A 14,403-nucleotide genomic window follows, 5' to 3' on the forward strand; every position below is an offset into this window, starting at 1 on the left:
ATAAATAAAAAAAGAAGAAGGGATTAATTTGTTTTTTTTTTTATAAAATATTTTTTAATAAAATTATTCATAAATAAACATCACTTAAAGTCAAAGAATCACACAAAAGCCTTAACAACACTAATATAATTATAAAATCACAATAATCTTTTGCACACAATAATTTTTCTCTTAATTACAATTTATACAGTATAGTTATAAAATATAAAATTATTAATTACATTTACTCATGTATAAAATATGTTACGATTGCTTTAAAATTTTTTAATTAACCATAAACAATAAATTATAATTGCTTTATAGTATAGAGCACCTAGGAACATGACTGAAACACTTCAAGTCGTCTGCGGGAAATATAGATATAAAAAGTATCATTATAAAACATAAATTTTATAATTTATGGAAAAATAAAAATATTTAACTAGAAAATTTAACAGTTTAAATATTTTCGCTAATTCATTGTCTAGAAAGCTTCAACAACAATTAGAATAATTTTTTGATAAATATTATTTCGTTGCATCTTGTTAACATAAAAATATGTTTAATGGTAAATGAATTCTATTCGATACATAAAGGCAGCACTGGTACTTTTATAATTTAAAAAATGAACAATGCAATAAATATTATAAAATCAACCAATGCAATAGTCTTAAACATTGAACCAGATTTAATTATATAAATCTGTTACATTGAGCATGATTTACCATGTTATATAGCGTGCATTTACAAATAAGCACTTAAAAAATTGGAACTAAAATAAAAATTTTTTAAAAGAAATAGCTTAATAAATTTTTATTAACAATAACTTTTACGCATTAAATTACAAATACAAAATAAATATAAATTTGATTTGTTTTTAAATTCATAAATTAACAAGAAAGCCATAGGCTTATCAATATAATACAATTTAAAAGTTATATGAAATAAAATTCATATTTTAAAAGGCTATAGAAACATTGAGCGTATTTTGAAGCAAATTATCAGTAAATAAAAAATCTTAGAAAATATGGAAAACTCACAGACAGGCAGGAAGTGACATCCAAATTGTGGATGTTTTATTGGTAATGCCAATGGTGATCTTTTTCAACTGTAAAAAAAATAATATCAATTAAATTTACTTACTCTTGATATTAATAATTTTTAAATATAAGATACATAAAGTGTTGAGCCCAAAGATATATTTAATGAGTTATTAAAAATAAGACTTTCATTATAATTTTATAATTTTCAATTAATTAGTTCAAAATTCAATATATTTAACAGTATTTTCTGAAACTTGCTCCATAGTAATTTTCAATTTATTGGTATTTTTTTAGAAAATTTATTTATAATTGAATAACTTTCAGTAACAAATTGAATTATATTAAAATCAACATAATCAAAATTCATAAAAGTACGAAAAAAGTGCTAGCATATAATGTAAGTTATGTTTGAAGGTGAATTGTTAAATAAAACAAGTTGATTATTGAAAATAAATACAAAATGAAATATAATTTACTTACAGGTCACAGGCAATTATTTGCAAACTCGCATCCATTGTGCATATGCTCAACAACAGTCTGTTTTAATTGACAAATCTGTTCTAGAAGTCTATTTAACACTGTGGTAAGTTCACTGTTTTCGTTTTTCAACACCTTAACTTTGTCTTCAAGTTTGGCTATTCTTTCCAGTTTTCTTCTTCTACATTTGGAAGCAGCAACTCTGTTTCTTTGTCGTTTCCTTTCAAGTTTAATTTTTTCTTGTGATTCCATGTTGATTGGTGACATTGGTGGCGATGAAGAAGCAACACTAGGTACAGTCTGTGGTTCTTCTTTAATAACATGTTGAGGTATTATATTTGAAAAATCATTAGATGGCATCAGCACAGAGTATTGTGGTTCTGATTGATATTCAGATGAGTTACTGCCACTACTAGTCATTGGTATTTCTACTTGAATAGCACTATTGGAATCATTGTTATGTAAGCTATTGAGTGCTTCTACAAAAGGTTGCACATACATTTCTTGTTCTTCTGTTACAGATTTTGGAAACAATGATGGCGTAGGAGTATTAATATGTCCTAAAGCTGACTGTTGAGCCAAGTAAAACCTTTCTAATTCAGGAGAACTGAGCTTAAGCATATGTAAATCAGGAGACGTTAACAAGGGGCCAAGAAATTTTGGTTTTTTGGCTGAATTTTCAGAATTACAAGCATTTAAATCAAGAGTCATTGGCCTTTTTAAAAGGTTCACCTCACTTGATCCATTTATTTTGGTTGTCATTGCTTGATCGTCATAGAATGCTTCGTCCAGCATCATACTATTGGACGAATTATTAACCATTTTGTAGAGATGACACTATGTCGACGAGTAAAATTTAAAAAAACACTTCACTGTATAAAAAAAACGCAATACGTAACGTAAAATTAAAGATAAAATTACAATTTTTTTTATCAAACACTTATCTGATGTTGATAAGGTGACGGCGAAAATAAAACGTGAAGACCGCGTAAGCACACGGTGAACACAGACCTTCCAGGAACGGTACACGATACGTGAATGAGTAGTTCACCAACGATAAACCGTTCAGGGGGCCACCGTCGAACGCCGTTGATGAGTCATCGGTTATTTTTGGCGAGGACGTCACTTTCAGGCGCTCTCATTGGTCCGATGATATTCAGTGTCGGTACATGTTGAACGTAAATTGGCAATTGAATATCGCACATGAAGTACACGTGAACGTTTCAGCTTGTGTACCCGGTTGTCATACGATTAAAATCTGTGTAATAGTGTCGTAGGTAAGCGAATAGTTAATGGCAAACTTTAAAATCCCAAACGTGTTTTTATGTACCTTCTATTTAATCGGAGGTACTTTGGTATCACATGATTATTCCAATTATTGTAATGAAATATAAAATTTGTTGAGAATATTTTTCGATGAAAAATGCTCTTAAATTTATGCAGTAGGAATTCCACTTGTATTACTACTTTCATTCAACTATTTATCTAATAGTTTGACTTTTATTTTATTGGTGACATTATGGTGCTCGTAGTATGAGATTCTACGAGTATACCGGTTGGATATAAAAACATTTTTACGGGGCTCTTTTTATATTAATTCTTATAAAAGATACCTTTATTTTGTTTTTAATTTATATATAAAAAAACTTTTAAAACGTCGGACTCTAAGCAAGTGTATTGATATCATTGCCCTTTCGCTAGCCCTGGACCGTAGTTATTATTATTTTTTAAAAAGTAGTATAATGTAATGTTGTATAATTTTAATTTTAAAAACTATTACTAATTATAAGTATATTTAAACTTGAGTCGAATTTATAAATAATGTTTAGAACAAACCAGGCTAAAAAGTAGACTAGTAAGGAATGCCAATAGGGATAATAGAGACTTACGTTAAATTATGATCGTTATTTTTTTAAATTTCAGTAGAAACAAGTAAAATTTGCTTGTAGAGGAGTCCTGAAAATAATTTACATTACTACATTTTTATTAGAATTCAATTTAGGCAAAATGGTGTTTAGAGCAAAAAAAAGAAACTAGACTTATCTAGAATAAAATTACAACAATTGAATTTTTGGCACAAAGATTTGTTTTGAGTTTCAAAAAAATAATATATATCAGTCACAAATCAATGGCCAAAAAATCAGTGGCGTAGCCAGAAATTTTGTTTTAGGGGGCTTTATTTTTAGCTTATCATATACACTTACTAGCGTCAGTCTTATACAGTTAATAATTATAAGGGTCGCTATACCTCCCCTCCTTTAGTCCACCTTGACTACATCACTGCAACTATTACTATTTTGCACCGGTATATTAATTTGTCAGCAATTCATAGTATTTTATTATTATAACATTTTTCCATTTTTTTTTAGTTTTACTGTTTAGTAAAAGCGTGTTAATGCTAACATGATTTTTGCAACATTTTTTTTAAACAGATTCAATTACTATATATACGTATTACTAGAATTAAAAAGGTTCTATAAAAAGTATCAGAAGTAAAATTAATTAGTTTTTAAAAAATTTGTTCTAGACTATAATGTTAAAACTCATTATAGTTTGGAAAGCTTAAATACATGAACAATTTATTCAGTTAAAGAAAATAAATTAAATCATCATTTCAAGATCTATCTAAATTTTATTTTTTTTTGTAACGTCCTCTCTCTCTTGTATGTGATTGCTTGCAATAGAAAAGATGAAAAAAACTTTGTTTTGTGCAATGATATTAAATATCATTATATTCGAAACCATAGTATTGATAGAAAATATTAATTAACATAAAATTAGCTTTAGAACTAGTCAAATAAATCTTAGAGTTATTAAACTGTTTTATGTTCCTTTCTGTACCACAAATTATAGCTCAGCATCATATTTTCCTCGAGTCCTATTGTTAGCTAATAAAATTCTAAACATTGTTGATTTTTTCTATATGTCTCGTGATGTCTTCAAATTGAATATTTATAATGCATTATCTAATTGTGTATTGTAATTTGTATATATCTAATTGTTTATTATTAATCTGATAGTATTTAGTTAAAATTGTATTTTTTCATTTAATTTATGTTAAACTAAGAAATTATTGTATTTATTCTATCGCATTATGTTAAAGGGTTTTTTTTTTACCTGTTTATAATTTAAAAATAAAAAAAAATACTTTTAAAATAATCAGCTATGTTAATTTTTTTAAATTATCAAGTATATATTGTTAATAATGCACAACAACAAAGTTAATTAAAGTGTAAAAAAATAGGTAATCTACAACACCATTTGAATTTTAATAAGATATTTGTGCAAAAATAAATTATTTTTGTTAAAAAAAGAAAAATAAATAATATCACCAAGAACATTTAATATTATATTTTATCTTGCAAATTATATATTTAAAAAAGTTAAATAATACATGATTACAATATATTGCAATATTACAGTATAACAAAATTAATCTTTCACATTAACAATAGTTTGTTTTTGAATGTTATCCTTAGTTATTTCTGGCAATTCTTGAATACCTCCAGAATAAGATAACTTAACTTTAAAGTTAGGCATATTAATAATACAACGCTTTTGAACTTCAGCAATACATTTTTTTAATAGATCATATGCTTCTTGGTAATTAGCATCTATAAAGAAAATAAAAAACATGTATTATTTAATGATATACTTGAAAAGTTGTCAACAAGGGATCTAGTTCTATGATTTGTATTGGAAATGTAATACAATTATGAGATGAGTAAAGGTAATGTTTATTACTAAATTTTTAGAATTCATTGATAAAACTGACAAGATTAAAAATTCATTTTTTTTATCATCTAAAACATACTTTAATAATAACTATGAAACATTTAAATTTTAGCTTATAATAGAGCTACAAGTAGATAAAGAAAGAAACAAAGTTACAACTAAAAGTTATATTTATAAACATATAAATAATTTAAAAATGGCAAAAAATTCAACAAGTTTGGAGAGAATGTGTTTATTAAGGAAACCTACTTTTTTGTAAATTATTTCTATTTTAATAAATATATCTATGTGAATAATGTTTTATTCATTCTGTGTTTTAATTATTTATCTTTTCTTAGTTTTCATAACAAATAACAGTAAACAATTTTTTAAAATTCTATTATTACCTGGTTTGTAATAACGATCCATAACTGTAATGGACATTAAACCACCATAACCATGAGCACCATAAGGTACATCAACTTGAGCACCTAAGTAATCTATAAAATATAAGTATGATTGTTTTTTTGATGGATCAAATCCTCCGAGCATAAAATTAACTTGATAGGGACTCTAAAAATAATATAGGTATATTTGATTAAAAATATTAAAAATAGTTAATATAGAACAACTTACTTGGCTTCTTAGATGTTCAGCAACCGTTTTTCTGGTAAATGTAGCAATTGCAGGAATTGATAAGTCATATCCATTTCGCATACGATATAATTTAACATTTTGAGTAATATATTCAGCAAACCTAGGTACATCACCAGCTTCGCCAGTAACTCCCATTACAACATTATCAGTAATGTTATAAGTTTTATCTTCATCTAAAAAGAAATAAAGACTTGTAGAAAAACATGATTTTAATAATTAAGTACAGACATGTTGACTTACCATCTTTCATTACCATGATGCTATGTGCTGCCGTCATGTCTGTTGCAATAAGGACAAAGTTGTTGAATTTAATTCCAATAACAGTTTCCATTTTTATAAGTTTTTTTTTTAGATATGAAAAATTTAATAATGTTTAATAGAAAAAATTGTTTACTGTATTACTGTTTTATTTTTATATGTACTCTTAGTTATTGAATAAAATGATATAGCGGTTTTTACGTTTCCGATGTATAAATATGGAAAACCGTATGTAACTTCAAATAATAAATGATAAGCAATAATAGTTGATAACGATTGTTCACAAACAATTGACAATAAACATTATTCGGTGATTACAACTTCAAATAACTTAATTTTTTTATTTTGTAATGCCTGATAATCGTATAACTGCAAGTCGTTATTTTTAAAAATATTTTTTGTTATTATTGAATTTTTGAGTATTTTCTACCTGGTATTTTCTATTGTAAATCTTAAAAATGTCTGAAAAAAGAGAACATGAAGAGGATGATGAAAAAAGTAATTCCTCTGAAGATGACTATGTTGGGCCCAGTATATCTGAAGCTATAGAAGCCCCCGAAAAAAAGAAAAAGAAAAGTAATTTACTATTAGTTTTTAAATTTTATTTTCCTTCATTTATTTAATTTTAAATTACAAACTTATGTGTATATTAAGTTAATTATTATTGATACAAGTTCTTTTGCATTTCAAAATGTTTCTTTGATTAAATGATTATGTTTTTATTATAATAGCTCAATTATCAATATTATTTATATTATTAATAATATTTTGTAATATAAGTATATATAGATTGATTATTTTAATATTAACTGCTTAATTTTCATTAAAATAATAATTATCCTATTAGTTAAATTTATGTTAAGTTAATGCTTATGTTACCTATTATATGTAAAAAAATTTGTCCCAATGTCTTATGTAACATGTGCAAATTATATTTTTGTAATAAATATTAACTATTTTTTGTTATACATTTCTTTTTTAAGTAAAAATACTTTAAAAATGATAAATCGAGAAATGTCTGAATATAAAAAATAATTTTCTTAATATAATTGTTATTTTAATAGAACTTGAGTGGCTAATATTAAAAGAATCACTGTGTATAATAGTTTATGTATCAATTACAAAATTTGTTTTGCTATAGTTTTGAAGTATGAACATTTATATCTAGAAAATATGCCTACGTGTGATACATATGAGAAAAGCTATATGCATCGTGATGTAATTACACATATTGTTATGACAAAGTAATTTATACAGTTAAAAAAAATTACATTTGTTAAATTTTACATGTTTGCCATTTTTTTTTTATTAGAACTGATTTTCTGATAACAGCAAGTTGTGATGGACATGTTAAATTTTGGAAAAAATCTGAAGAATTAATTGAATTTGTAAAACATTTTCGTAGTCATCTTACTCCTATTATAGATCTAGCAGATAACTATAATGGTACTCTTATGTGTACCGTTTCAACAGATCAAACTGTTAAAGTGTTTGATGTTATTAATTTTGGTATGTATAATAAATAATTTCAATAATTTTATTGCTAGCATTGTGATTGTATAAATTATTTAGTATATAATTTGTTCTAAACTTATTATACAATAAAAATGAAAAGATAAATAGAAATATAATATTTCTAGATATGATAAATATAATACAATTAGAGCATATTCCACAAAATGCTAGTTGGGTTCATTCAAAAGGTGATCCGATTCATACGCTTGCAGTGTAAGTAATTTTTTTCCTATAGGTATACTAGAATTATTTAATGTTTTATTACTAAATAATAAAAAACTATTTTTAGGAGTAGTTCCACTGAACCTAAAATATTTATTTATGATGGCAAAGGTACAAATATTCCATTGCATGTTATTGAAAAAACGCACTCTAAATCTATTGTTTTTATAAAGGTATTATTTTTAAATTAAACTAATATAATTTCAGTTTAAATACTAATGAAAATTTTAGTTTAATCCTGTTTTTGAAGTAGCAGTATCAGCTGATAAAAGTGGTATCCTTGAATATTGGTCAGGACCCAAAAGTGATTATCAATTTCCAAAATGTATTCAATTTGATTCTAAACTCGATACAGATTTATTTGAATTTGTTAGGCATAAAACTTATCCATCAAGTTTATGCTTTTCTAATGATGGGTTAAAATTTGCAACTATATCACCTGATCGCAAAGTAAATATGGCAGCATTATATTTTTACTATTTAACTCTTAAATGTTTTGTAGGTTCGAGTTTTTCATTTTTTAAGTGGAAAACTTTATAGAACATATGATGAGGCCTTAAGTCGATTTAATGAACTCCAACAAAAAAAACCACAAGTTCCAAATATTGAGTTTGTTCGTAGGTATAAATATAATTTTGTTATTAATGTTCTAAAATTGAAAAAGTTTTTTATTTAAAAATTGTATTTAATCCAATATATCTAACAATAACATCATGACTCATTTTTTACTAAAAAATTTAGTACAAAATATTTACAATTATTATTCATATTTTTATTACTGAAAATATTTAGATTACTTAACTTAATAATTTAGTTGTAATACCTATTTTAGTTTCAAGTTTTACTGTGAGTAATATTAATTTAAAAGTATTTAGTGTTTAAACTGTTGAATATACAGCTTCTAATTTATGCACTTATTAAATTATTTAATAATTTAAACATTTTTTTATGAGATTAAAAAACATATATACAATGAGTCCAATAGAAACCCATTTCCTTACTTACTGAATATCCTATATATCTTTAATAATATTGATAAAATGTCTTAAATTATCTTGAGAAAATTTTCCTAAAAAGTTTAATATTAAAATTTTAAGTTAAATATTGTCAAAAGATTATAAGTACTGTGGAAATACTTAAAACTTTCCACCTTTCTTATCACGTTCTCGCTTATTGTTACTGATCTTCTCTTCTCACCTATTTTGTGTTCTCCTTTGTCAAATTTGTATTTTATATACTCTGTCTTACTACTACTTATTCTAAATATTTTTTTCCAAGAGCTGATCTCCACACCTCTAGCTTTTGATTAATTTCCTATTTATTTTCTCCTATAAATAAACACTATATTGTCTAAAAGCTCTCTTGATACTCTATCATACGCTTTCTTCAAATATATAAATACCATACACAACCCAACCAAACTGATTCTTTATTAATGATGTTTCTCCTCTTAGTCTTTTGTCTATTACATTTACCTTGTTCCTAGCCTATTATACAATTCATAATGTCTCTTAAACTTTGCTTTATATACCACACATTTGGTTTCTTTACACACTTTACTCTATCTAATCTTTTCTGATTTTTATATTATGAGAATATTAATATTTCAGAACTGTTATTTGAGAACTTATCAAATATTGAATAATTGTTAAATTTAGACTGTGAAAGATAAGAAAAGATTGACTAACAAAATAAAAATAGGAGTTTAAAATCAATTTAACACAAACAAAGACTTTATCATCTATTTTTATAGAACATAGTAATAATTTAAAAAATTGCCATCTCCTCTGACGACACTAATGATATTACTATATTACAGTTGAATCAGATTTAATATTTTTTAGTTCTTTAAATAAATTAATGCATTTAAGAGTTTTTTAGATTAATATGTTTTTTTTTTTTTTTTTTACAGAATGGCTATCGAACGAGAACTTGATAAAACAGAAGTTTTACAATCAGCAAATTTATGTTTTGACGAAAGTGGACATTATCTTTTTTATCCAACTATGTTAGGTGTCAAGGTGGTGAATACATTTAATAACACATTAGTAAAAATCATAGGGAAACCTGAGAATCTACGAGTATTAAGAATCACATTGTTTCAAGTCAGTATAATGACATAAGTTGTACGTTTTATAAAAAAAAAATGAAAATTAATTTATCTATTAAATAATTAATTTTATTTTAGGGTAAAGCCAAGAAACCTAAAGCTGCTGTTACATTGGAAATGGAAGCCGCTACAAACCCTACATTAGAAGGAGCTTCATCAGATCCTACATTATTTTGTACTGCTTATAAAAAGAATAGATTTTACATGTTTACAAAGTAAAATGAATTTTCGTCACTATCATTAATTTTTTTTATGTACATGGTTATTATTTTAGCTACACAATTTTCTATTAAAATGATAATAATTTTAATAAAACTCTTTTTTCTATTTTAATTTTAATTTTATTTATTTTTTGATTTATCAGGTATTAAGTAATCTTATAATTACTATTATAATAATTTTCCATATATCTTATAAGGGTGTCAAATTAATTTTTTTCAAATTACAATATACATATTTAACTAGTCTATAAAATAAAAAGTTATCTAATTAAGAAAATGATGGAATATTAAATAAAAGAATCATCTTGTAGACATTTTTAAGTAGTAACAAAATTGAATTTTATTTATTATATACTTATATACATTATACTTAATTCTTTTTTCTTATTTTCATTATCTTAAGACGAGAACCAGAAGACATCAAAAGTATTGATACTGATAGGGATGTTTTCAATGAGAGACCTTCAAAAGAAGATATTATATCGTCTACTGAAGCGGCATGTTAGTATAATTTTATTAAAATTATTGAAATTTTAATACATATAAAAAGTTAAATTAATGAATGTTTTTATTAAAAATAAATTATTAAAATTAAAACTATTTGTTATTAAAATTTTTTTGTATACTTATAGCTATCCAACGACTTTATGACACTGCTACTATACACACTGTTTATGGTGATATTCAATTAGCATTGTTTAAAGAATGTCAAAAAACGGTAGAGAACTTTTGTGTCCACAGTAAGAATGGGTATTATAATGGAAATATTTTTCATAGGGTTATCAAAGGATTTATGATACAGACTGGAGATCCAACTGGTAAATTATTTTACTTTATACATGCACATGATGTTATTTAATGTCATTGTTCATAGGTACTGGTTTGGGTGGAGAAAGCATTTGGGGTGGTGAATTTGAAGATGAAATTCGACCACATTTAAAACATGATAGACCTTATACATTGAGTATGGCCAATGCAGGGCCTGGTACTAATGGAAGCCAATTCTTCATCACATTAATACCTACAGTAAATAATATTAGTTTAAAAAAATATTTATCGATATATACTACTCATCTATTTATATTATAGCCTTGGTTAGATAATAAGCATACCGTGTTTGGACGTGTCACTAAAGGAATGGAAGTTGTTCAAACAATTTGCAGTGCTAAAACACATCCAAAAACTGATAAACCTTATGATGATATTCAAATTATTAATATAAGTTTAAAATAATCATGAAGTATAATTTTATAAAAGATTTTTGTAAATATCAATTTATAGTGTGACATTTAATAAGATTAATGTTTTTAAATTTAAACTTTTTCTTTATTCACAAAATTTTTAGCATAATAATATTATGGAATTTTATTTTATTTTGTTAGTAAAATCTATATGGAAGTATACGTAGGACGTAACAATAATTATTTATGAACTAAGTCTATCGTGACATACTAAGTACAACATACAACATGTACAAAACAATAGATGGTGTACTATAATATAAGTAAATTATTGACAATACATTAATAACTATTAAACTAATTTTATCAACATAAGGAATAACATGAGTAGATTTGCTGACAAGTAAAACATAGAACAATGACTAGCCACTGATTTTGATAAAATTGACTCGTTTCAGTCTACATATTCATAACACCTAATATTATGTCGGCTTTTTAGGCACGTGATAACAAATACTAAAATGTCAATAGTAATATACTATTATAAAGCTATTTAGTTGCAGTTTGAAAAACAATATACTAGCAACTAAATAGACAGCACATATTATAAATATAATATTATAAATTAATGAATCTACATAACTTATCTCAAAATTAATGTCTAAAATATTTAATTTTAACTGGTCCATCAATTTATTTGTTATTGGAATTAAACATATTAAACAGCTTAAAAAATACAGTTACAATTAATTGGTATAAAAATGAACTAAGATTAATAATTACGAGGAACCAAAGACGTTTGCGTCAACTGTACAAGAATTTTGTTACATTTTGTAAAGTCATTTGTCCAAAATTTTGGTAACATGTTTATCATCGTCCAATTAAAAAAATCCATGTTTTAGCTATATTAACAAAACCAAAAATGGACGGACGTGCAGCAATAGATAACAATATTTTCCAATATACACAAATATACAGTACTGGTAATATTTTTTTTTTTACACATTACCTTACAGCAAACACTAATCGTCTAAGTACATGTATAATGTGCGCACCCTGTTTAACAAAACTTAACACATTATTTTAATTACCCCGATAAATTTAATTGAACACTGTAATTAATATTATTATAATTGCAAAGTAATTATCGTTTAAAAATATATGTACACAATAAAATGAACAAAGGTGCCTTATTTTTATTAGTCAGTGGCGCTGTTTCTCTTTACGAGACATGTGTAATTTATTATGCAGCATTCGGCGTTATTTTCGTTTTCGTCTTACCTTGCTTTTGGTACCCTGTTTTGGGAATATGATAACAAAAATTAACATCACAACTAAAAAGTAAGATATTGTGATTGTTAAGCGACAACAAACACAACATATGTCTATGTTACTTTAGACAAGGCGTTTAATCGTCTGCAGCGTATTAACAACAAAATATTATTTCAATAAAATTAATCCACTTTGTAAATAGACGACTTAAAATAATTTAAACTTTGACAACTTAAAATATAACGAAATAAATTTGATAAAATTATAAAAATATTTCATTATACTAGCATCGGTATACTTAAGTACCTTTAGACTTTTTAAAGAATTGTAATCTGTTAATGGGAATTTAAGCGAATAATCTAACTATCTAAAACCAATAACAATGATAAAAAACACACGATCAAACCATTCTTTGGCCTTCAATAATTAATAACAATGTTGTTATTGGCAATTATCGATTGTCTAAAGTAACAATATATTTGACCCTCGGGCCAGGTAATATCATAACGGACAACACTGAGGAGCAGTAAACGCCGAACTCGAATCGGATCGGTTGAGTTCACTGCCCAAAACGATAGCAGGCAGTTCTTCGCAACTCAAGTACTCCGACAGCGATTCAGTGTCGCTGGACTTTTGGCTCGTCAAGTCTACGATAACATCATCGTCGTAGACAGGCGTCTGGCGTCTTCGACAAAATATCTCGTGTCGTTTCTCACGGTTGCTCATGGCCGCTGAATGGGAAAAGCCGTTGGCTGGCAACCGTTCAATGTGCAGTTCGCCGACCACTTCACCGGTTTGTGATTGGATCTCCAACACATTTCGCAAGTGTCCGGTGTCCCGAGTCGGCGGGTTCTCTTCCGAGTCGTCGTTGTTGCACACGTCCACGATTTCAGAGAAAGCTACCGACCGTTTCTTAATGACCGGTGTCTGTACAGGCGTGGTTGCGACCGTCTCACTGCGTACCGTTACCGTGACGGGCTGGCGTTCGGGAGTGCCGTCCACGCTGGTCTGTTGTATGGAATGGTGCAATAGCCGAGTGCTGTGTGTTTTGAGGTCTAGCCGCAGGTAAAATGGGTTATAAAACTTTGGTACCGATTTTTCGTCGTCGTTAGCGTCGTCCTCGGCAGGTGGTGGCGTCCTGTCCACGGAGAATTGCTTAACGACAACGTAACGGCCAGGATAAGCAATCGGTGCGGTATAAGCGTTTTGCATTTTGTCACCATCGGCCGCTCGGCCGTTATGGCCGGGCCCATTCGCCGTAGGCTGGTCAGGCGTTAGTGGCTGAGATGCTCCTCTACCGAACTGACAGAACCACTGAGCTTCTACCTCGTAATCTCATTTCTTCTCTTTTTGATCTTTGTTTAGGTAGTGTAGCACGTAATGCAACACCAAATCGTAACAATATTTATATTCAGTCTGAAACAAAACGATGTCTATTTTAATTAATAGTAAAAGGTTTAAGATTTTTTAGATAGTGCAATTGGAGTCAAATTTATTTTCGTCCATAATCATATGGTAGGTTTTTTTTTTTTTTGAATTTTTAAACATTGAATCAAATGAGTATTCTGGTAGTTTTTTAAATCGTCGATAATGGTCAAATAATGAAATAAAAACTATTTGGATAAATTGGATCGCGGCATTAAATAAACTTGAGATTTTTTTACCCTTAGAACGTATAGACTAAAGAAGTTTTGGAAATAATATAGAAAAATAAAAAAACAGATGCACCTTATTGGATTAGAAAAACCTTCCAT

General features: G+C 26.8%; 4 protein-coding genes across 4 annotated transcripts in view; 1 reads left to right on the plus strand and 3 right to left on the minus strand.

Annotated features, from left to right (window-relative positions):
• Positions 1-781: 781 nt before the first annotated feature.
• On the minus strand, positions 782-2,548 carry LOC126904292 (transcription factor Jun). The gene is made up of 2 exons (XM_050683207.1): positions 1,503-2,548; positions 782-1,087 (listed from the first exon to the last, which is right to left on the minus strand). Exon 1 carries the CDS (start codon positions 2,319-2,321, stop codon positions 1,506-1,508), a length of 816 nt encoding a protein of 271 aa, XP_050539164.1. The 5' UTR covers positions 2,322-2,548; the 3' UTR covers positions 782-1,087; positions 1,503-1,505.
• Positions 2,549-4,827: 2,279 nt separating this feature from the next.
• LOC126903604 (proteasome subunit beta type-2-like) lies at positions 4,828-6,319 on the minus strand. The gene is made up of 4 exons (XM_050681888.1): positions 6,111-6,319; positions 5,850-6,043; positions 5,621-5,786; positions 4,828-5,113 (listed from the first exon to the last, which is right to left on the minus strand). The coding sequence occupies exons 1-4, from the start codon at positions 6,199-6,201 to the stop codon at positions 4,932-4,934; spliced, it is 633 nt and encodes a 210-aa protein (XP_050537845.1). The 5' UTR covers positions 6,202-6,319; the 3' UTR covers positions 4,828-4,931.
• Positions 6,320-6,416: 97 nt separating this feature from the next.
• LOC126903602 (peptidylprolyl isomerase domain and WD repeat-containing protein 1) lies at positions 6,417-11,514 on the plus strand. Its single transcript, XM_050681886.1, has 13 exons — positions 6,417-6,704; positions 7,270-7,372; positions 7,441-7,637; positions 7,769-7,856; positions 7,933-8,038; positions 8,097-8,315; positions 8,368-8,486; positions 9,778-9,970; positions 10,054-10,190; positions 10,600-10,697; positions 10,829-11,014; positions 11,071-11,222; positions 11,286-11,514. The coding sequence occupies exons 1-13, from the start codon at positions 6,587-6,589 to the stop codon at positions 11,427-11,429; spliced, it is 1,860 nt and encodes a 619-aa protein (XP_050537843.1). The 5' UTR covers positions 6,417-6,586; the 3' UTR covers positions 11,430-11,514.
• Positions 11,515-11,549: 35 nt separating this feature from the next.
• Positions 11,550-14,403, minus strand: part of LOC126903600 (receptor-type tyrosine-protein phosphatase kappa) — a 77,505-nt gene continuing 74,651 nt past the window's right edge. Inside the window, exon 16 of the mRNA XM_050681885.1 lies at positions 11,550-14,065. Coding sequence (XP_050537842.1) covers positions 13,985-14,065 — 81 coding nt within the window. The 3' untranslated portion in view covers positions 11,550-13,984. The remainder of the gene's footprint in view (positions 14,066-14,403) is intronic.

Source organism: Daktulosphaira vitifoliae, unplaced genomic scaffold (assembly GCF_025091365.1).
Source record: "Daktulosphaira vitifoliae isolate Bord-2020 unplaced genomic scaffold, ASM2509136v1 Scaffold_4, whole genome shotgun sequence".
Taxonomy (NCBI): Eukaryota; Metazoa; Arthropoda; class Insecta; order Hemiptera; family Phylloxeridae; genus Daktulosphaira; species Daktulosphaira vitifoliae.

Excerpts from the sequence above, each read along its gene's own strand:
- LOC126904292 (XM_050683207.1), bottom strand. The coding sequence starts at position 2,321 with ATGGTTAATAATTCGTCCAATAGTATGATGCTGGACGAAGCATTCTAT.
- LOC126903602 (XM_050681886.1), top strand. The coding sequence starts at position 6,587 with ATGTCTGAAAAAAGAGAACATGAAGAGGATGATGAAAAAAGTAATTCC. Across the intron at positions 6,705-7,269 it reads CGAAAAAAAGAAAAAGAAAA|TTTTGAAGTATGAACATTTA; the intron begins GTAATTTACTAT and ends GTTTTGCTATAG. Across the intron at positions 7,857-7,932 it reads CCGATTCATACGCTTGCAGT|GAGTAGTTCCACTGAACCTA; the intron begins GTAAGTAATTTT and ends AACTATTTTTAG.
- LOC126903604 (XM_050681888.1), bottom strand. The coding sequence starts at position 6,201 with ATGGAAACTGTTATTGGAATTAAATTCAACAACTTTGTCCTTATTGCA. Across the intron at positions 5,787-5,849 it reads CTGAACATCTAAGAAGCCAA|AGTCCCTATCAAGTTAATTT; the intron begins GTAAGTTGTTCT and ends TATTATTTTTAG. Across the intron at positions 5,114-5,620 it reads GGATCGTTATTACAAACCAG|ATGCTAATTACCAAGAAGCA; the intron begins GTAATAATAGAA and ends TTTTCTTTATAG.